General features: G+C 46.6%; 1 protein-coding gene across 1 annotated transcript in view; it reads right to left on the bottom strand.

Moving 5' to 3' along the window:
* The window catches only part of GALNT17 (polypeptide N-acetylgalactosaminyltransferase 17), a 214,681-nt gene that overhangs the window by 5,787 nt on the left and 186,484 nt on the right, over nucleotides 1-22,410 (bottom strand). Inside the window, exons 7-9 of the mRNA XM_037375128.1 lie at nucleotides 13,437-13,622; nucleotides 9,808-9,945; nucleotides 8,068-8,163 (exon numbers count right to left, since the gene is read on the bottom strand). Of these exons, the coding sequence (XP_037231025.1) occupies nucleotides 8,068-8,163; nucleotides 9,808-9,945; nucleotides 13,437-13,622 (420 nt within the window). The remainder of the gene's footprint in view (nucleotides 1-8,067; nucleotides 8,164-9,807; nucleotides 9,946-13,436; nucleotides 13,623-22,410) is intronic.

Here is a 22,410-nt window from a genome sequence, read left to right as displayed (position 1 = left end):
AGCTCATGCTGTGCCAAGCTCCCAGCAAGGGAGCTGCCCTGCCCACAAGGCTGCAGCAACCTGGGAATGACCCCCCCGGCACCTCCAGCCCTGCCGAAGGCTTAGACTCACACGGTCTGTTTGTAGCAGTTGGACGTTTCGATGAGCCAACCCCTGAGTGAGACGGCGCTTGCATCCTGACAGCATGTTTTTAACCACGCAACTCATCTGAGTTAGTATTTGAGCACAACCACCCAGGATGAGGCTGTTTGTCTCGCAACAAGGAAGGAAAAGACAAAAAAAAAAGACAAGCCCTCTCCACGGCAGATGAAGAAATCACTGAGGTCCCAAATGGGCAAGTTACTCCTTCTCCTGCTTCCGAAATGTTTCCTACCACATGCATAATTAGCGTGCTAGACACTTTCTTTTTTTATGATGTTTGGCAGCTTGTCTTCAGACAGTTGGCCTAATGCCCACAAGGCAACATGATTTCTACTCTTACATGTTATCGCTTAATGTGGTAGGAAAAGTAAGTAAAGCAAAAATCAAATCTTTCCTGAGAAGGGAGCGGGGCGGGGGCTGCAGGGAGAAAAAACAAGCTGAAAAACAAACACGGGTATTATGAAAAATGCATTAAGTGCATCTATTAGATGTGTCACCTACTATGTATAATAGCCTGATAAATAAAGCCTAAACACGCGTCTGGATCTAGCACACCGCCTAATGCCTGATCTGCTCTGCCGAGCCTGCAGGAGGCTCAGCCACAGCCCTCAAGCCTGTCCAATTGTCCAACCTGAGAGCAATTATTCCCAAAAATCCCATCTAACTTGCAAGTGCAAGCTCCGCCGTGCTCCTAAGACATTCACAGTTTTTTTTCTTTTGGGATATTTTGCCTTTCATGCCTTAATTCCTGTTATTTTGCTCCTCTCCAGAGCAAGCAGGAGGTCTCAACCACAAGGCGACAGTGGGGGGTGAAGCACTCGGGTACAGGGGATTCCTGCGCTGAGGCACTGCTGCCGCTGCTGCTGGGTTTCTCTTGAGCAATAAAAAGGAAAACAGGGAGCAGAGGCCAACACACAGGCAGCCGCGGGGAGCAGAGCTGCAGCCTGGCCGGCACTTTCTATCTGGATTTGCCTGGTAAGAGGAGGGAAGCACCTCTGACTCATCACCATGGAGGGTGACCAACATTTTAAACAGCAGCTCCAGATGCTGGGCTTGTGCCTGAGCCTACCTTAGAAACTGAAGATGCCATACAGATACTTGACGGTATCAGTGAATTACACATGCTGCTGTTATTAAAACCTTCCGAGTGGTTGCAGCAATTCACCAACTCAACAACTTGGCACCTCAAACAAACTTGCCTGCTCCAACGTGGCCAGCACAGCCCCAGGTGATGATCTCTGAGAACTCATCCATTGCCTACGTATGAAGGTTGAGTGAACAAGATGTAAGAGGCTTCTGGAAGTGCTCACAGGGCTATTCAGCATCAGTTTAAAATACCCCTGGGGCAACACCGCTCCTTGGCTCAGGGGAGCACACAAAGGGCTTCCCAGCAGCAGGATTTTACTTTGCTCCTTCTTTGGGCAGCATGTCTGGGAGTCTTGGTGATGCAGCTGTGTAAATCCTGCCCTCTAGCCCAGGGGTGTACGCAATCCACCCAGCACCACCAGAATGGTCTGTGCTCTTTCCCTCCTCACCCTCACAGCACAGCCAGGTAAGCACTTCCCACAGGATCTGGGAAGGCTCTTCCACCTGTTGGTCCACATCAGCTTTCTCCTCTCAGATGTTTCCTAAGGATTGTCCTTCTTCTTCTTCATTCTTTCACTGCTGACCACCCCAAAAATGTTGTCTCTGCCAGCAAGTGTCTGAACAAGGCTGTTCAGGATCCCTTGGAGATCCCATGGCTGCTTTGCAGTCACCAATGACGTCCTCACATGGTCATTGCGGTGCTTAAAGACAACAGAAGTTTGTCTGTTCTTCCAAAGGACACGATTTCCTTGATGAGAAGGAGGTTTTGCCAAAGTGCGGTCCAGCCTCAGAAGGTTAATGACAGCCCACATCACAGAACCTCTTAAATCCAATGATACTACATGTAACCAGACTATGTTTTCCTGGCTTTGTGGGAAGACAAATCACTGAAATCATCTGACTTCAAATCCTGCTCTCTTGCCCCCCCCAAATATGTCTGTCCTTTAAAGTGATCTGTCCCGTGTCTGGCTGCCCGCGGAGCAGGACCAGGCACCATTGAACCAGTGGCGAGGGGCACGGTCAATCCAGCAGGAAAAAAACAAACATGGAGCTACCAGCCCAGCACAGGACAGGAGACAAAGGGAAAGACCAAGAGGAAGGACCAAAGAAAACCAGTTTAAAAAGATGAACAAGCTCACCATTTAGAAGTGGTTAATACCGATGGGGTCTTAAACTCTCAATCTATGGAAAGGGCCAAAAGGCACGTCCCCAGGCAGACACACCGATTCATACCCCAGCCCCTCAGGGACACCCTTCCAGGTAAAACTGCACCCCGGGTAAAACGGCACCTTGCAAAGCCCCCGCCTCCAGGTACCGCTTCGGGGGGTGCTGTGCCCTGGGGGGGACCCACAGCCCTGCTGGTGCTGGGAGCGGAGGGGCCACACACGTGCCTGGCACCTCGCTGGGGCTGATCTCCCACTGGCAAACTTGCACCACCAATACATCTTCTTTGATTATTTTTTCTGGCTGGCTGCATCTCAGGGATGGGGGAAAGTTAATTAGACATCTTAGCACCTGGGAAATAAAAGCCTTGATGACCTTCATTGACTCTATTGGAAAATAATTTAGGGTTGCTTAGCTTCCTTTCTGCACCAAGCAGATCATCAATTAGCAAGCATAAGTAAAGCATACAGTATTTTCTTTTTAACAGAATTTAATCTGATGTGCTATTTTGTCACCCTTGATACTGCTGTGTCCTGGATGATCTCAGTACTGATGGTTTTGTCCTCAAGTTCTGATGCTTAAATGGGCAAAACATATTTTATCCTATAATTAAATGAAATGCTCTGCTGGGTGAACATTATCTTAAGTTTTATAGTATTATAGTGCTTTCTATCACCTAAATATATCATCATACTTCTGTCACTCCAATGAGGTATTACTATATTATTAGCGCAATACATCATTACGGCAAGGTGTTTTCATGATGTATTGCTTAAAAGATGAAGCCATCAGGAAGAAAAAAAAATCCACGAGCAGGCTCAATATAATTACAGGATAAAAGGATACTTCATCATGAAAGCTGATAATGATTTGACCTGGAAGTGAATGAAAGCAGGGAGAACGGAAAGCTAAAGGGAAAACAAGAGAAAAACCAAAATTTTTCCCCACTGATAGATGCTACAACAGAGCTGTTGTGAGCAAAAGCCAAGATCTCATCTGCATTCAGCACTAGGCAGGGATCCAGCATACCCCACTGCACCCACCTGAACGATGCATGCTTAGCTTACACCCATGAGCAGCCACCAGCAGCGAGAGCAGAAACTCGAGATATAGCACAGGCTGCCCTGCCTCAAATGGGACAGATTCCCCGCAGAGAACACCCCTCCCCCTCTCTCTGAGCGGGGCTGCTCATCTACAGATACTGAGCAGACACTAGCCGGGGGGTGGGGGTGGGGCATGGACCTAGAGTGAGTACTTCCAACAGAATCCCAACGTCACCCAGCAAGGCAGGGAGCAGGACCCACAACACCGCTGTCCTTGCACCAGTAAAATGCCAGCAGGAGCCTACACCTCAGCCTCGCTCGCCGACGCTGAGGAACCTGCTCCTTAATTGTGAAATGCTTTTCAACACGTATGTGACAGGCCACCCGTGAAGGAGAGAAGTGGTGATGTTGGGGCCCCACATGAACACCCAGCACAGGCACCATGCGTGTCTTTCAGATGCTGAAAAACTCCAAAGGAATTACAACTCCTAGTGGTTTTTACACATATATCTTTATAAAAAAAGCGAGCTATTTGAACAAAGCGTTTACATTACCTCTAACTATATTCCCAGCAATAAATTACAACACGCAGCCCATTAATTAAACAGTAGTAGTGAAAGCCCGATTTCTTTTGCGTGGCGCTCATGCTTCTGCAAAAGGCTAATTTCAAAGCTTCTGCACTCACTGATAGCTACTTCTAAAAAGCATTTTCAAGGAGTTAAACTAATTGCATGTATCGTGAAACAAAAGAACTGCCAAGAACTGGCTCTCAGCTGGAGAAGGAAGGGACAGCGTGGAGGTGGAAGACCAGGAAGAAAAATCTGTGCTGAGCTTGTGCGACAGGCGAGCTGAAGGGAGCCAGCAGCACTGCAACATCTGACTTCAGAACATCAGGTAGGAAAAGAAAACATCGTTAAGTTTAATCACAAAAACAGCTGAGGAAAAAATAAATAGCCTGCTTTTAACCATTCATCTTAAAGCCCAGTGTTAGCAGACACTATCAAGCTAATTCAGTTTCTCGTACTATAATGCACTTTGGGGTTTAAGTTTCCATCCAGAAAGTCCAAAAGGCAGTTTGTGCCATTTAAGAAAAAGCCTGTGTCCTTTTAAGCAACAACTAGGTTATATTTAGCAATAACTCAATCAGCCACAGTTGACTGATCATTGTTTAAAGACAAAGATAAACCAAAGTGAGATTTACCTCTACCCCGAAGGACTCCCGCAGCTGGTTCCTAGGCTCAGGTGGCTCCTGAAGTTCACAGCTCAGGCTCGGGTGAGCTTTGGGAGTACTTAGTCCTGGTGAGCCTGGACATTTCAGGGTGACCACATTGTGAGGCTGGGCTCTTTATGCATTCCCATCACTTGAACTATGTATTTCTTAGGCTGAAAATGAAGCTCCTTGAGCACGCTGGATGCCAGATACTCACTAAGGCTGCCACCACTGCAGTGTCCTGCAGCTCTGCGTCCCCACTGGGTTCCACCCCAATCTGCAACTCATCCTTAATGCCAACGAGGCTTATTTTGCAGGTGAAGAAATAAAAGGCATGTTTAAGCCATATCGGAGGCCTGTGGTAGAACAGAGCGTTGACATCCTGTTTTGCTAAGCTCCAATTAATGCCCCAGCTTTTCATCCAGATTTGATGAGCTAATCCTCAAGACGTGAGAAAAAAGTTGTATCTTGTCTCAGGAAAGCTACCAGGAATGGGATTACATGTTCCCAGAGCTGAGGGAACAGCTACAAGATTTTGCTGTGAACTCCAGTCTGTTTTTTCCACCTGAAAAGCAGCAGCTGGGGCATCTCCCCACCTCGCAAAGACCCCCACCCATGCAGGGGCTGCACAAGCACTGGGAAGGAGCCAGACTGACATAATCTGCAACATCCAATGGATTAAAGAAAGTTCTGTTCCCAAGACTGAGCTTACCTACCTCTGGTATTCACACAGGTATTGAATATTGGGGTATTCAAAAAAAGACACCCAAAGGCTGCAACCCTTCATGGGCTAGAATGCAGCTGGCCCCAGCAAACTAGCCACAGCAGCCTCTGAACTGGAACACTCTGCTGCTTAAATTAGAAACCTGTTCAATAAATAAATGACCACAAATAAACTGGGAAACCCTACTGCCTGGTGCGGCATTTTCTTCCTCTCCCTGATCTCCTTTCTGATTCATGGGAGAAATTTTCACAGGCAGGGTTTTATTACGCAAATACCTGAAGGTACTTAATGGGCTGGTCTTTATTATGTTGTATTTCACAGTTTTGGTCTTAATGAATGCAACCAACACTGCTTTCTTTTTTAACACTACGAAGGAACCAGAAGTTTCCCTCCCCAGACCTGCACGGAGATCCCAGTGACCTGGAGCAGAGCAGGGTAGGCTTACAGAGCAGGAATTCAAACCCTGCTGTTGAGCATTCCTATGTAATTTATACACTTCTGGGTGGAGACGAAGGTTTGATACAGTACCTTGCCTCTGATGGAACACTGCTGTGTCACCTGTGGTGCTTCATCACGGCAGTTTGTTGTCATGCCAGTAATTTCACCCGGAGTTTGGTGCTCACAAGGCTTACTGCCCATCCAGCAGTTCTCAGCCTAAACCCTGTGTCACCTGCCAGCACTGACAGCTCTGGGCTGCAGTCGTGATGTTAAAATAAGCTGTTGGGAGGCATGGCCAATGCCAGAATAATCAACATCATGATGCCAAGGCAGAAAATGGTGGAATGACAAGCCATGGCTGCCTTCCTGGGTGAGGGAAAAACACAGCCCATATAGCACAGTGATGAGAATATGTTCAATGAGAGGGCAGGTCTTCCCTAAAACATGCGAAGACAGATTGTTGTCCTGCAAATAAAAAGAAATCTCTGTAGACACCTTAAATTTACCTGACTCAGCATCCAGGCACAGCTGGAATGGGATTGTCTCACCCACTCTCTCCCAGATCAATGTGAGGTGTCCCTCCAAGTGTAAGACTCATCTTCTTGGCGATGGAGAACAACAGGCGGGACTTACCCGCTGTGGGAGGTACCACGGTCTCCTCCTGTGGCACGTCCTGCCTTCTTTTGAGAGAGTGTAGGTGATGGTACCAGCCTACAAACTGGGGTGTTCAGACCGCTTTTAGTCACAGTTTTCCCCTAATTTCTAAGCTGATCAGTAGACGCAACCCCTTCAGTAAAAATGCGGATGATCCATGATAACAGGGAAATACTTCTGTCTGGCAACAAGCGTGGACTTTTCAACAAAGAGAAAAGAAAAGCAACGGAAGAAACAGCCTTGTCACAGAGGAGTTTATCCCTGTTTCCACCCATCGCCACTACACACCAGGCAAGCACAGTGACAGAAGAGCCCATCATCCGCAACCTCTCTGCCTTGGCTAAATTTCCAACATAGATAGCCACAGCATTTACATGGGAAATGCAAACAAGATACAAGATACACACATCAGATCCTGAACACACATCAGATCCTGAGGATAAGCACCCAGGGCCTCACTGCATAGAGCTAAAATGCCAGAAGAACAAGTGCTGCTACTTTGTGGCTTTAAGAAGGTCAGTCATGATTTTGGTAATGAAAAAAACCCTAAAATATCACATTGTAATTCTTGAAAACCCCGTATGTCATAAGATGGCCATTCTGCTTCCAGGCTTAAAGGGAAACTTGTATTTTCTCCTTAAAGATTGTAGGGGAGAAGGATACTGTGCTAAGGGATTTGCATGATCAGATGATGACCACTAGGCATACAAAAAGAAAAACACAAAGGAAATGTAGGCAAAATACCGAACTGGGGATATGGGCAGAGATAAAAGAAAAGCACCCAGGAAAAGTTAGTGGGGAACTAGGCAGAGATCCCTGGAGCTGCAAATCCTGAAAGTCCAGCTTAGAGTCTGCTGTTGGTTTAACACATGCCAGCAGTGAGAGCAGGTGTGGTACCCCCTTTTGTTCCAGCTCTACGGCGACGGAACCAGCAGTACGCCCATGCTGCTTTCCTTTTAAAATATGGTAAGAGATAAAACCACAGAAGAGGCTGAATCAGTTTATCATCACTAACTTTCAGTATTTGACACATCCACTAATCCTCTATAAGATATGAGATCTAGAGTGGATCTTGGAATGATAATTTTTAATCTAGAATTAGGATAAGAAGCTTCTGGGTTGCTCCAAACTTTTGGAGAGGCAAAAGGAGTGCTAGAAAACTAATGCTATGGTAAACCCCAGTCCAGCTGAAATGGCTAATTATCATTCCATTAAAAAGCACTGTTTGTTTTCTTTACCCAGAGGGTAGTTTTTACTCTGCTGGGTGAAGGAGAAAGGAAAGGTCTTAAAACGTTCTGCTTGTGTGTGTTCTGCTCTGCTCACTGGCTATTTGCTTTCAGCATTATTTACCCTCATTTGGAAGATTTTTCCAAATTATGCTTTTACTTGAAGCTCTGGCGTGATTATGGTGATCCAGAAAATAGCTACTCTAAGAGAAGCTGGGAAAATGTACCTTTATACCTGAGGTATTTTTAAGAAGAAGGTGGGCCTTATACATTTGAGGGTGAAGCCAAGAGGCGAGGTGCGCGGCTGACCTCTGCCCATCCAGCCTCTGCCGGGTACCGCCTGCTCCTGGCACACGTGGTCCCCACAGAGCAAGTCCTCACCTGCGGTCCCCAGCCGTGGCACGGGTACAATATTGCTGTGTGGTTCTCCTGTGGGCCCTGGTCAAGGCAGACATCTTTCGCCTTGTTGTTTCGAAGCTGTAAGAAATAAAGAGCGCAGAGTTATACGGTCCTGTCTCCTCAGAGATAAGCAATAAACCGGCACGCGGCAATGCCTCTAGCCCCTTGCTACAGAACGAACATGCGGTGCTATATCACTAGGCATAATCAGGCAGAGAAAGGTTTAATGCGCCATATGTTTTCCTTAAATACAAGGCCTAATGATGACTGCTTTTATATAATAATCACCATTCAAAGCAGCCAACTTCCTTGAACAGAGTTTTCTTTGTATTTGGCCGTGCATGGTGGTAACAAACATATTTTTAGACTATCGTCAGCATGTTGCCAGGAGTCTGAAATCAATGCCGAATCGCTTGTATTTCATTGAAATCTCAAAGTGCTCAACTAGGCAGGGAAAAAAGTCCAGCTAGCACAAGGAGCCCCTTCGAATCATCACAGGGATGCAGGAGGAGGCACAGCGATGGCAAACCAGCTGTCAGGTACTGAAGGATGCACTTCGGACGGAGCGTGGAAGGGCTGGGCTCATGCTACAAAGCCAAGTGGCTGCTGAACCCCAGCCACCAGGTCTGGTAACACAGAGCTGTCCTCTCTTCAGGCTCCCCATGTAGGGCAACTGCAATAACGCCTTTGAAAACACTATTTTTTTTGAGGCTTTAGCTTGAAGGCATTAAGTAAGTTTGGTAATAAATCTTTCTTAAAACTGATGTCCATCTGGGGTGCTCAGGCTCTGCTTCAAGAAGCCTTCTCAAACTGCCACTGTTTCACAAGACCTATTGCAACAGAGTATTAAGCCCATAAATGCCTGTTTTTATATTCCCAGTATGGTCTCAAAGCCAGCAGAGATTGAATTAAGTCTCCTTACTTTATCTATTCCTTAAGCTGTTGTGACAACGCGCTGCATCCTACAGAGACCTTGTAAGGAATTAGGCTGAGTTTAAGTCAATGGGTTTTATAAGATGACTATGCATTAAAAATATACATACAGCTGCTTAATCCATGGAGTCAATGGGTAACATAGATAATTTTCTGTCAAATCAGTAAATGAGGTATTAGAATATTTTACTGTATATGGTCTCCAGATGAGAATAAATCCCAAAATAGGTTTTTAGAAGAAACTGTGAACAGATTTATACAAATTTAGAAAATTATACACAAATAATAGGTTTTGATTCATGTTCACAGAATCACAGCATGGTGGGGGCTGGAAGGGACCTCTGGAGACCATCCAGTCCAACCCCTGCTAAAGCAGGGTCACCTCATGCAGGGTGCACAGAGTCACATCTAGTTGGGTTGTGACTGCCTCCAGGGAAGGAGACCCCACAGCCTCTCTGGGCAGCCCATGCCAGGGCTCTGCCACCCTCAGGGTAACACAACTTCTTCCTCATGTTCAGAAGGAACTTCTCGTGTTGTAGTTTGTGCCCGTTGCCCCTTGTCCTGTCACTGGACACCACTGAAAAGAGCCCAGCCCCGTTCTTCTGATGCCTGCCCTTAAGATATGTGTAGCCATGGATGAGCTTCCCTCTCAGCCTTCTCCTCTCCAGGCTGAAGTGGCCCAGCTTTCCCCATCAAGGATATTCCCCTCCTTGGGGGCTATTTCCCATCAGAGCCTCACCAGCTGGAAGTATTACCAGCCTGATCTAAGGGATTCTCAGCCTTAATTACCTCGCCATAAGCAATGGTGTTGTTGTATCTTCTCATCTCTGGATAAACGTGGTCCAGGTACCACTGGAAATTTTTACACTTCAAGCTCTTCCTTAACGCTTTTCTCTCAGAAACATCCCCAATGTCAATACCTGGATTCTGAAAAACAAAGACACAACACATCACTGAACAGTTACTCTTAACAAAGATTAAAAACGAGCATATTTCACTGATGTTTGATATCACTTCCAAGCTGCCTGGAAACTGCCAACAGCTGAGTAACTCCACACAGAGGCTATGCCAGGGAATTCTGGCATGTGTGTCCAAGGCTTAAACCATCCTCACAGAAGTTGGAAAGACGATTTGGGTTTCAGAGCCACTGTGAGCATGGGACATGTACTTCTCTCATAGGTTTTGAAGGTTCTGAAGGCATTGTTGCAATGGCCACCAGGCTGATGCTGGGCACATTTTGGTCCTGGGATGTAATTTAGAAAAGAGGACCCAAATGGAGAAGAATAGGTTTTGGAGGAAACAGAAGAAGTGGAGTGTGACAGAGCTGAATCTATTCACCGATTCCCCTGGGCTTTGGATCCATCTGAGCCAGACTGAACCTGTCAACGGGCCCAATGACAAAGTATTTTTGAGAGATCTCACCTCCTGTTTAGGTACTGACGTACAGGACTTCCAGAAGAACTTAACGGTGAATGTACATCAGGATTTAAAAGGTGGTCACGTGCTGAATGCTGGAAGTGGAACCCCTCGTCTGTGCACTGAGCACCAAAACCCTTCCCCTGACACACCAAGGGTGCATGACCCTACTAAGAGGCAACACAGAGGACAGCACGGTTAAAAGGTATAAAATAAGGGGGGAAAAGAAAAGAAGAAAAATGAGAAAGGTCTAGGACTCATATAATAGAGGCAGAGAGCGAAGAATAAAGGATAAAAATTACAGAAGAGAAGGTGAGGCTAAACCTCAGAAAAACCTCTTGACAATTTTGACAATTACGCAGTGAAATAGTCTCCCTGGAGACACAGAGGAACCCCACTGCTCAAGACAATTTAGAAGCAGACAAAGCTATGGTACCTGTCCCCGAAGGAATAATCTTACAGGAGCCAGGAGCAGGGTCTGAAGAGAGCTGCCCCCCCTTTAACCTTTTATTCCATTACAGAATTTGGGGAACTAATGCAGCAGGAAGGAAACCAAAGGCACACTGCAGCCCCTTCTGCTCCTTCCTACAGGTGTCTGGGTTTCTACTCTGTTTTAGCTCCTGCTCTTGTCTTTTGTAGTGATCATTAAATACAGCTGGGAAAGCAATTTTCCATTACAACACTTGTAATGATCTTCTAATGAATTATTCACTCTGCTTTAGAGAAGACACCATTTTAATGCACGACTGGTAGCTCATAGGTAAAAATAAAGATGATTCAGTGTAGACAGGTAGGACAGGCTGAAATCTGAGTGGGCGAGATGGGATGCAGAGCAAAACAGGGCCACAAACCAGTCAGCACCTGAAATATTCAGTGCATGGAGTTTGGCTTGGTTTTTAATATAGCAGCATCACAAAGTAATTCGCTGTATATCCATAACCCCCTGCACAACACCGCCTGTCAAACAAGGCTTCTCTAAAATTAAATCTTAATTTTACTGCTAAGACCTATGTAAAAACCTCAAATTGTTTTTAGGGTAACCCAGGTCTGTTTCTCCAGACCCATCCCCCAAGGCTGGTCCATGTAATGCTGCCTTTTCTGAGCCGTACAGGACCTGTGGGTTCCCAATTAATTTTAATACGTTTTTGCTGTGCTCCAAAGCTGTTCCTGAGCAGAAGCATGGTGTCTCACCTCTGAAAAAGAATCAGCCCAAGGACTGGGGCTGAACCTGCAGCAATTTATAACTCCTGCCTATGGATGTTTGGATCTTGCAACCTATTTTTAAGACAGACCTGAAATCACTCAGTCCTGCAGGCAACTCTCTGCCTCTCGGAACACTTGGAGCGGTGCCCATCACCACCAGCGCCCTCCTGCAGCTCGCTGCATAAACAGCATTTCTCTCCATCTCTGTTCATCTGTTCTCAATAACGAACTAATCCAGGGCTCCCTGCCACCCTCAGGACCACAAACCATCAGCGCAGGCAGCTCATCGACCCTGCCCAGGTACCTGTTGTTCCCTAATGCAGTACGAAGCTGCAGCTACCCTGGCTCTAAATGCCAGTAACTCTCCCCAGATGTAACCTTTCCTCAGAAAGCAGCAGCAGCAGCTCATGTTTTTACGTTTTAATGTTTTCCAAAATGCCCCAGAGCACAGAGCTGCCAGCCAGGGATGCTGCCGCAGCAGGACCAGGACCACAGCAGCGCTGTGCAGGGGTGTGATCTGCAAGTTATGAATATTTCATGTTTATTTTTAGCACCAAAAGGGTCGCTGTAAATAACTGCTCACATGGGGTCTGGCCACTTGTGGCAACAGTTTTTCCACACACTTGAACAGAGCAGCCCAGCACTTGTAGTACACTGCAGGTGGAGTGGGTGTTGGGGGACTCTGCAGGGCCCCCACCAGAATTCTCAACCCACCCATAACCTGAAGAGCATCGTTGTCTCCCCCTCCCCACCACCCCTTCTTCTGGCAGGACCCCAGGCAGGACATGGAGGGACCAGCCCAGCTGGGGGTGCTCCCAGTGCGCTCCAGGCAGGGCTGAGAGCCAGGAGGCAGGAGATGCTCTTGGGTTTCATGATTGGACATAACCTGCATAGGGACCAGAGCCGAGCAGCAGCCTCAGACCTCCATAAAGCCCTCCTGGAGCCCATAGAGCTTTATGCAGAAGTGCTGGGAATCACCTAGAGAGGTCCACACACAGCATGTGTCCCCTGGGCCTGGCCAACTTGTCTTGCTGGTGGGACCCCACGGTTTCCAATGATGCACCACACTGGGATGTGGCAGGATTTACATGAAAAATAATGTTTCAGATCTAAGAAAATCCAAGCATTTCCGTGCAAAAATAAATACAACCACCAAAGCTATTTAAAGAGAGCATTTCTGGGGCACTTCCATGTGGTGCTGCTAGGAGGGGATCTCCTTCTGTGAGCCACCAACCTCCAATCCTTTACCTGTGAACACCATTTTGAAGTGCTGGTGGTCTCGACTTTCCCAACACTGGGAAACCAAATGGCCCAGGGACCTGGACCACATACTGTTTGCAGTGAGCTCTGGGCAGTGACAGCATCTGCAAACTGGGAAACCTGGGTTGGGCTGCACATGACATGGACCTGCCTGAGCAGCAGGAAAAAACCCTCATGTACTAAAGATGCTGGCATTAGTAACCTTCTGCCAACTGACTTTACACAGACTCCATCTGCGGAGCAGTATCATGACATAAACCCATGCTGTGTAAACACACCACAGAGAGATAAACACTATAACACAGGTTTAATTTTTAGAAATGAAAATAAAAAGGCTGATGTGAACAGTAGGAATTCCTCCAAAATCTGCAGGTTTTGCAGCATCTCTGTCAAAGCCGAGCGAGCTCTGCTGACTTCCACAGCTGGGGATGCAACCCAGGGTATTTATGGCTCTCCTTCACCCAGGGGCACTAATGTTCTATAACTCAAGTTTCTAACCCAACAAAGTGAAGACTTAAGAAAGGGTGCAAAGGCCATACCTCCAGCGGCAGGTTCCACGCAATGTAAACGTGCCATTTGTAGTCGTCCATCCACACCTCGGCCACGCGCAGAGCATTGCGCTTGGTGTAAAAACCGATGTTGTTGTTGTAGGGCTTCTTCTTGCGCTCAATGTGAGCCACCCTGGAGCAGGGCAGGACCTCCATGCTGCCACCGCACAGCCACACCTGCAACGCAACCGCACAGCACTGTCAGCACGGGGCTCTGCCGTGATGCCAACAGGTCCACGTACACGTTAAAGAGAAGGAAGTGGTGGGTTTTGAGGTTTCTGTAATATCCTGGTGAGCACCGAGCATCACACCATTTGGCTGGCAAGCCAAAACCCATAGCCAGGTTTGGTCTTTGCCCAATGGTGAGACACACAGAGAATTTAACCTGTGCCCAGAGCAAAACACACGTCAGCTTCAGAGGGATCGGGTCTATATCCAGTATGTGGTTTCAACGCGTTGTAGGATCAGGCGCTGAGTTTACAGTGATGTTGCTACTAAATAAAAAGGATTCGCAACTGGAATAGTTGAAACCATGGCAAGATCTCCCGAAAAAGGGATGACTCAGTGAAACATATGGCAGGGACAGATTTCTCCCACTTAAAAACATTTGTTCATTATTTTTTTTTCACATGCTGTTTAAAATTCCCTTAAATCACAGTGTACAAGTTAATAAATTCAAGGTCTTCTTTTTATCACACGGAAAGGAATTCACAGAAAGACTTGCTACACCTGGGTTCTTCCCCCCCTGTTTGTCTACATCAAGAAGTTATTTATCTTAAATTAAAGATGCGTATCCAGGACACCAGGCACCGGGCAATCATTACAAACACATATGCCGAACAGGCCTAATAATCCCAGTTTTGCCTGTTTTGCAGTCTGCTCTGCATTATCATTTTGCACAGTTGTTACAACACCCATCATTTCTGAGATCTCTTCCAGGCTCACCACCTTTTACCCCTTCTGCGTTCCCTAAATTTTACCGACCCTGCTCGATCCGCTCTCCCGGCAGCACAAGGAGCCTCCTGGCTCTATCAGCTGCCCCTTTTTAATCTCTCGGCAGTGGGCTGAGCCCACCCGGCGTGGGGCACGCGCACATCCCAAGCCCAGCTGACGCGACTAAGGGGCAGTGCAGCAGGGACACCTTCACTCAGCGTAATCCTGCCACCCGTGCTGCTCTCACTCGCAGCACTGCAGAGTATCATCAAAAAATCAAAGCCCTGTTTTATTAGCTAGTGCATAAACCTGTAGAAAAAATAAAATAAAATAAAAATTCCTATCTTACTCCTGTTCTGTCATTTGACCTTTATGAACACTTTAAAATACAATTTCGTGACTGCAAAGCAATTTCAGAGCTGATGTCTGCAATGAGGGGCATGCCCATCCCTCCTCTCCAGCACAGCCACGCTCGCCTCTGCCCAGCCAAGTCCACAAGGTCTGCTCCAAGTTTTGCAACAGGCCACACACTGGTAAAGCAAATAAGAAGTGAACAAGATAGTTCTAGAGGAAAAGAAATACTTTTAAAAGGAATATTCCCAAGGCCACAGTCTGACAGAAACTGCCTGTGCTTTTTGCCTGCTCAGTTCTTTAGTTTCTCAGAGTTGCGGTGAAACCGAAGCATTAGGCTCTGCCCTTGGGTGCTCCCAAAGCTGCTGGGTTCAATGCTGAATAAAACTGCCAGCCCTGGAAGATCCCCAGCACCACCTCTTTTTGCACTTTGGCAGATTTGTTAGGTTTTGTCCTGATTTGAGATCAGAATAATTATTTTAAAAAATGTAAAAACTGTGCCACAATTAAAATGTCGTTTTCCAGCAAGCTTGCCTCCAGCAGTAAAGGTGCCTTTCCATGTCTTTCCATGATTTAGTTAGATAATTCACATAGCTTGATGGTAGACAGCTTTCCGAGATTTCTCAAATATCTGTACAGACTATCTTGAAATGCACAGGTTGGAATAACCTGAGAGAGAAAAGAGTGCTGGGCATTGTGCAAAGGGCATTGGCTGTATACGTATCCAAGCGCAGTCCCAGAGAGATCAATAAAAACTTAATTCAAAAAAGGCACTTATGCAAGGAAAGACCATAGTTCTATCTCCTAAATAAAACATAAATTGTCATTATAACTCTTTTTACAAGGCATTTATAAATGTATCTGCTGGTAACAATGGGGTTGAAGAGAACTATTGCATGGGAAATGGCCAAGTCACACCCAGCATCACTGTCCTCAGCATACAGAGGAGTAAACCATGGCCCCAGGAAGACATTGTTTATTCCCATGTGGCCTGGCAAGGACTTTCTGTTCCTGCTGAAATCCAAAAATGCATGGGAACAGGTCCACAGGAGACAGCACAGGGGCTGCAACCCAAGGGACATCCTCCTTGGCCACGAAGCATGAGGTGCACTTACCCTACAACCTCAGTGTGATGCTTCATCCTTGCAATAACCATGACTTTGGAGTGGTGAATGGCCCACAGAAAGGCCCCAGACTTTGTTCTCTTGGTGCCAATAAGCTGAGAGACACGGCAACCAAAAGGGCTCAGCGGACCTCCATCCCCCCAGCAAGGCTGGAAGTCATCGCCTCACTGACGCCCTGATGTCCCAACCTGCAGCAACTTCACCCCTGTAGCACTCAGACCTTGAGGGCAGATGTTTTTTTGGGAACCTTCATTTATGTCCCTATTGAGCAATTATTTGTCCCACCAAAGACCTTTAACAGATAGATTACCTTCCCATTAAGTAGATTTTTCGCGTTCATAGCAAATAAACCTACAATCCCTTAAGACAGACTATTTACTGCAACTAACAGCATTAACAGGACAATCAATCCAGCAAGTTGTTTCTGCTAATTCCTTGAGGAATTATCTCTTAGTAGATGGGTAATCGAGAGCCGGGACAACATTAAGACCAATCAGAAAAATAAGGCATTGCCAAATTAATTCATGTTTAGCCTGTTCAACAAGGCAGTGTATTTTATATTGCTTCCTACAAAGGATGAAGTCACGTTCATTTCATTTGACAAAATATGCATGGACGGCATGTAAAAGCATGTTTAAAGACTGTGTAAAGGCATGTTAAAGAAAGAGTATGTAACACAACAGGTTAAATATGGCGAGCAAGTCTCAAGTTTCTCTTGTTTTCTGACATTCAAATTCCAACACAACTATTAGCTTGCCATTCATCCACCCGTAAAGAGACACAGAATTAAAATAGAAGCATCCCCCTCCAGTAAATGATGGTGACTCAGTAAATTCTCCATTACTCTACACATAGGAGTAATCAAACATACAGAAAGATGCCTGGATTTATAAATAACCAGCTAACCCCAAATTCTAGTGAAGAAATCCGAGAGAAACAAACAGAAAACAAATCCATCATCCAGAGATCTTTGATGTGTTTTTCAGATAGCTGGTGGGTAATACATCCGCAATTATTTTCCAAGCAAAATGTAACTGTCCTAACAATTCAGCATGGAAAAACAGCAATTCCTCTCAGGCAGTGAAACATCCGAGTACAGCTGAAACTGCACCAGCCATTTACCTTCTAGAAGCTTTTGCACATGTGGGAGGCAACCTCTGGTTAGTGTGAGACTTCATCACCATGCTCCAGTGATGGGGCAACCCACCTTCGCTTTCTGGTCACCCTTCAGAAGCAGGAAGGTGTCAATAGGGTGCGAAAGCATTTGTGAAAGAGCCGGCATCTCAGTGACCTCACTGGGATAACCCAAAATGGGGAGCAGGTCTGATGCAATACAGCAGCAGAGCTTCAAAGGGAGGTCCAGGCACCCCTCGTGTGCCCATGTACCTCCCGGCCAAGACATCAGCATCTCCTCTGCCACCAGCCTTCAGCCTCCATTTGCAAAATCAGTTGTTTTTACAGTGCTTTTATGGAGCACTCTATAGGTCTTCATTCCTAGAACACATCCTTCATGCATCTAGGACGTGACTAACCGCAGCATTTGGGAGCATCCTGGAAAACAACAGTGACCAGCCCTGTTAGATGGGACAGAAGCAAGGCGAGGGAGAAGGCACCCTGGCATTGCCGGCAAGGGCACATCCCCTGCGGCTACTGCACTGCTGCTAATGGAGGGGGAATAGAAGACTGCTCACAAAACACTGTGTACTGTTAGTCCTCTGGGCGTGTAATAGATACAGGGAGAAAATCCCACTTTCGCTTGACCAGCTCATCGCAGCAGCCACAGAAACAGTTTTCCGAGTATTATGCAGTTCAGAACAATTACTGTCCATAATCCCCTTTGCCCTCAAAAATGCACTGCAGCTATCCATTTGCTTTGCTCCTGTCTGCCAGAGCTGGCAATTACTCCCGAGGAGCATTATTTAAACAAGGCTTTTGGCAATCTGCCTGATGTCGAAGGAGCCAGCCAGGCAGCAAAGGGTGACCCAGAGGAGACCCAGCACCCGGCAGGGTGCCGAAAGCCTGTCCTGTGCCACACCAGGCTGAAGGCACCATTTGTGCTCCCCAGCTGAGCAGGGCTGGAGATACGCGTTGGAGGGGCTGGCCGTGCCCACGCCTTGAGGCTGGCAGTGTTGGTGCCAGCAGTGCTTTACAGGCCTGGTTTGCTGGGACGGAGCAACCCAGAAGATGCGTTTGGATGCCACCTGGGGCAAGCAGCAGGAGGATGCTGAGCATGACGGGCTGCTGCCTTGTTCCACCCCAGCCTCTCCAGCAGAACAGAGCTGCTTCCTCCACAGTGTGCTGTCCCCCTGCGCTCACCCCACAGCGCTGGGACCCTGGGGGCTCCCTCCCTTGGGTGCAGGTGCAGCAGCATCGAAGTCCAGCCAGCACCCACCAGGCAGCAAAGGACACAGGGGGAGGCACAGCCACAGCTCTAGCAAAAGAATAGGTGAAAAAATCAACTTTGAAAACAGAGGTTTAATTAATGCATATATATTAAGAAAAACTTGTTACCCTCCTTAGCCTTCTGCAAGCAGCCCTTGCTATGCCATGGTGCCCACTGGCAGGGAAGCAGAAGATAAAATTATTTAATTAAGGAGAATATTTTCACCAGAAAATACTGACGCAAGGGCTCCTTCCCCTGGCATGTCAGAAAAACTTGTACATCCCCCTTCCCTTCACGTGGCTGCAAGCCATACAGGGGAATCCAGGCTCACCATCTGTTCTTTGCACAAAGAAAGCTATCAGGAAAAAAAAAAACAAAGAAAAAAAAAAGAGAAGGACTTTGGCAAGCTCAGAGGCAAACCTGGGGCTGGTCTCTTGCCCCCCTCCAGCCAGCGGAGTGCCAGGATGGTGCCCTGCCTGAGCACAGCACCTCCTCCTCTCAGCCATCAGCATCTCCAGATGAAAAATCCTACTATTGGTGCCCCTGGGCCACCACCTTATATAATGCTGTCTCCTCCTCATCCCTGGGATATCAATAATAATAATAATTAAAAAAAATACTAAGATAAGAAGGGACAGTGACTACCTTGGGTCCTGGACATGGTGTTCTAGCTGGAGTGTGAAGTGACACCTATGATGAACACTGACAGCTCCCATTAAAGGATCCTGAGTTTAGTTGCTTTTAACTTTGCCAAATTTTAACTATTCAGACTGAAATATATCCTAGAACAGCTCGAGCCTGCCTGCAGTTAATGCAAAGAGACATCATGTCTAATGGTGTCAAGATGAGTCTGCAAGGTAAACTTTTAATCTCTGAATGTATTGTGACAGAAGGAAACGGGGGAAAAAAACCCTGCTCCTAACTTTCATTACACTGACTCCAGGCTTTTTCAGCTGATAACTTCATTTCTAAGGCGATTAGCAAAACCATGCCTTAATTAGCAATAGATTTCCCATTTAACAGCTTTGCCTTATCTTCGCCCCCCTCCCTTCTTTTAAAAGTAACTTCCAAAGTTAAGGGAAAACCACAATTACCCAGGGCAGCTAAAATAATAAGGATGTATCAGAACAAAGACCTAAATAATAAAAGTGAGAAACAGCAAAAAAGGCAAAGAAATAATCATTTCTCCACACGCTCCCTTGTATAGTTCTGAGAGACGATATCTCTCCAAATTACTCCTTTTGTCGGAAGAAACAACACGTACAGATACATTTCCAGCCACGCAGCTGAAGCAGTTTCTGCACTTTCTGTTCCCACTGTGGCTGTGCTCCATCCCACGTCACTGCAGACACCACGGAGGACATCTCCAGGGCCAAGCCCCTGCCACCACGTCCTTGCTCCCCAAGATGCCAGAGCAGGAAAGGAGTCAGGAATGGGATGAAGTTGCCCCTCCCAAGCTCTGCAATCCCTCGTGCCCAAAGCATGACGGCTGCCGCTCTCCAGCGGGGCACGGGTGCTCCATGACAGCGGGGACGAGACTGGAGCAGGCAGTGCTGACATGGGGCAGGGCAGCCCACACCAATCACACACCCCCCCAAGCACTGGGGCCAAGGTTTCCCACAGCAACCGCTTGTGCAGGACAAGAAAACACCAGAATTTTGGAGCAACCATCCCTTACACTCAAAATCCCTCTTGAAGAGAGAAGTCATGCAGCACCCGCTTGTTATTTAAGCATCCTCAGCGCAGTGCACAGGCGGTGTGTTGGCCTTACTCCCTCTAGAAAGCCTTATGGTTTGGTACTTACAAGCATAATTTAGCAGTAGTACCTTTTATTTCCCTGGCACAGGGCTTGTGTACCACAGTGGTGACAGAACGTACCACAGCAAGGCTCTTAAATCCAAATTCCGGTAAATAAACAGCTCCACAGCAGTGGCTGATGGCTGTTTATGGGCGACGATCAGAAGTTGCATAACTCTCATACGCAGCAAGCTTTTAATTTTTTTTTAAATATTCATATATATATATATCTCCTGTATCATCACTGAAGTGCTCCTCCAAGCTGATGTGAATGTTGCTATCGCATGGAACAATCACTGCAAGAACTTCAGTAGAAACGTTAAGTTGAATTACACGAAGGTGAGTAAAGAAACCACACAGAGAGGGGGGAAAAGAAAAGGCAAACCAGCTCTCTGGGGACTTTTCACTTCCACCACAGTGGAATACACCACTCGTGACCTCTGCAGGTGGACACAGGCACCCCTTGAAGAGGACTGCTTTTGAATTTGGGTATGCGGATTTTCACAGTTCACCTCACCTCAAGGGAGGACTGGTGGTGTGAGAATTTCTGCAAAAGCAGTGAAGGTCCCACCTTTGAGGCCATTTTGCTACAGACCTGGCTGAGGTGCAGCGTTGTATCTACGGCCAGGTGAACCCCAGACCCCCCAGGCATGAAGCCTTTCCAAGCGTGAGGAGGGACAAACCCTCTGGCAACACCACACGGGCAGGGACAATGTGTGCCCTGACAGACCCAACAAAGAACATTTTGTCGAAAATCTCAATATAATTTCATTCTGAACAACTCATAAATTCTCTTGGAAACCTCGATGAAGAAGCGAAAGAGACTCGGCATCCTGCAGCTGAAACAGGAAGAGGAATTTCTGCAGGAAACCTGTACGTTTCTTTTCTCTGCCATGAGGCCACAGAAAACCTTCTCAGAAGATCTGCACCAAGCAGCCAGATCAGGTGTGGTACTCATGTGCCACCTCCTTCAAAAATGAACGGACCATGTCTCCACCTGACCATCTCAAACCACGTCCGTTCAGGCAGAGAATGGAAGCGGGAGGAAAGGATAACACTACACTCAAAAAAATCATTTTTCTTTTTTTGGCATTAATTTTCTCACATTTTCTCCTCACGGATGATACCACTTTGGACAGGTTCCTGTCTATCTTGTGCCAGACCAATAACAGAAATGTCCAGATTGTCCAGTGTCCAAATGTCTTACCTTTCCTGCTGAGATCACTGAATTCATTCCTTTTATAATGGCCACTTAAAAATGCCAAATAGAAGTGGAACTCAGGTGCACAATTCACTCCACAAATCCTAACGTACAGCAGTATCGGGGAGCAGCCACGGTTTTCATCCTGTTAACTCAGCAAGGAACATAAATAGTTTAACATTTGACATATTGGAGACATTAGAATAAAGCAAGCTTCGCATCAATGCAAAGCAGTGATTTCTCTGCGCTGCCACAGTTCAAGGAGAATGATACACACACACCACAATTGTGTTTGCTCAAACTGGAGGCTTTTCCAATGAAAAAATTATGCAGTGCTTCTCCAACAAATGCAACACAACCTGTTCTAAATAGAGCATCATTCCCGGCTACAATAGGTATTGATCTGACTTTATCACCAGATAAGATACATAAGAATAGGCTTGGTGGGAAGCTACATCTAAAAGACTCTGATCGCAAAGCACAGCACGGGGAGGATTAGCTATAATGACAAGTGTCCGCATCCACTTGGCTTGGAAAAGCTGCTGAAAAGAAGCATTTTGCTTCCCGGTGCATTGGGCTTGATATTTTAATTGCTGCAAAATTAAACTATTGCAACCACAGCGACTGTAGCTGTGTCATTTTAGCACTTCCAAATGCTTGTTGTTGTTGGTTTGGTTTTTTTTAGAGGAACAGAGTATTTTTAAATCCACATCTCACAAATGCTTGGTGACACTGGAGAGATGCTCTCACACCTGAACTTCCAGCCTTGGCTGGAGCTGCAGCCAACATTTCTATTGCCAGCTCCCACAGGGCTGAGACCCGCACTCCTGCAGAGTACCGAGCTCCAGCGATGCGCTGAAGTGGTTTGCAACTATCGTGGTATAAATCTGGGTCTGTCCTAATAACTTTAGTACTAAAATTTCCTCAGTGCTCTGATGTTATCTGATCAGTCTTGGCAGCATGACAAGGACCTGATTATGTTGTAATAGTATAATGCAAAGATTATTACAGACTCATAAAAGACAAGTGCCTTAAAAACAGCATCACAATACCTGTAAGCCCTTTCAGAATGAGAGGAACACGCTGGGCTTTATACGCTTGTAGTACAGAAATTACCTGCAAGATTTGACCCTGAACTACTTGGAGGTTGCTCTTTTTTTTATTTTATTTTATTGC

Source organism: Falco rusticolus, chromosome 1 (genome assembly GCF_015220075.1).
Source record: "Falco rusticolus isolate bFalRus1 chromosome 1, bFalRus1.pri, whole genome shotgun sequence".
NCBI classification, from domain to species: Eukaryota; Metazoa; Chordata; class Aves; order Falconiformes; family Falconidae; genus Falco; species Falco rusticolus.
The sequence above is the reverse complement of the archived record's forward strand: the minus strand, read 5'-3'. Positions and strand labels throughout refer to the sequence as shown.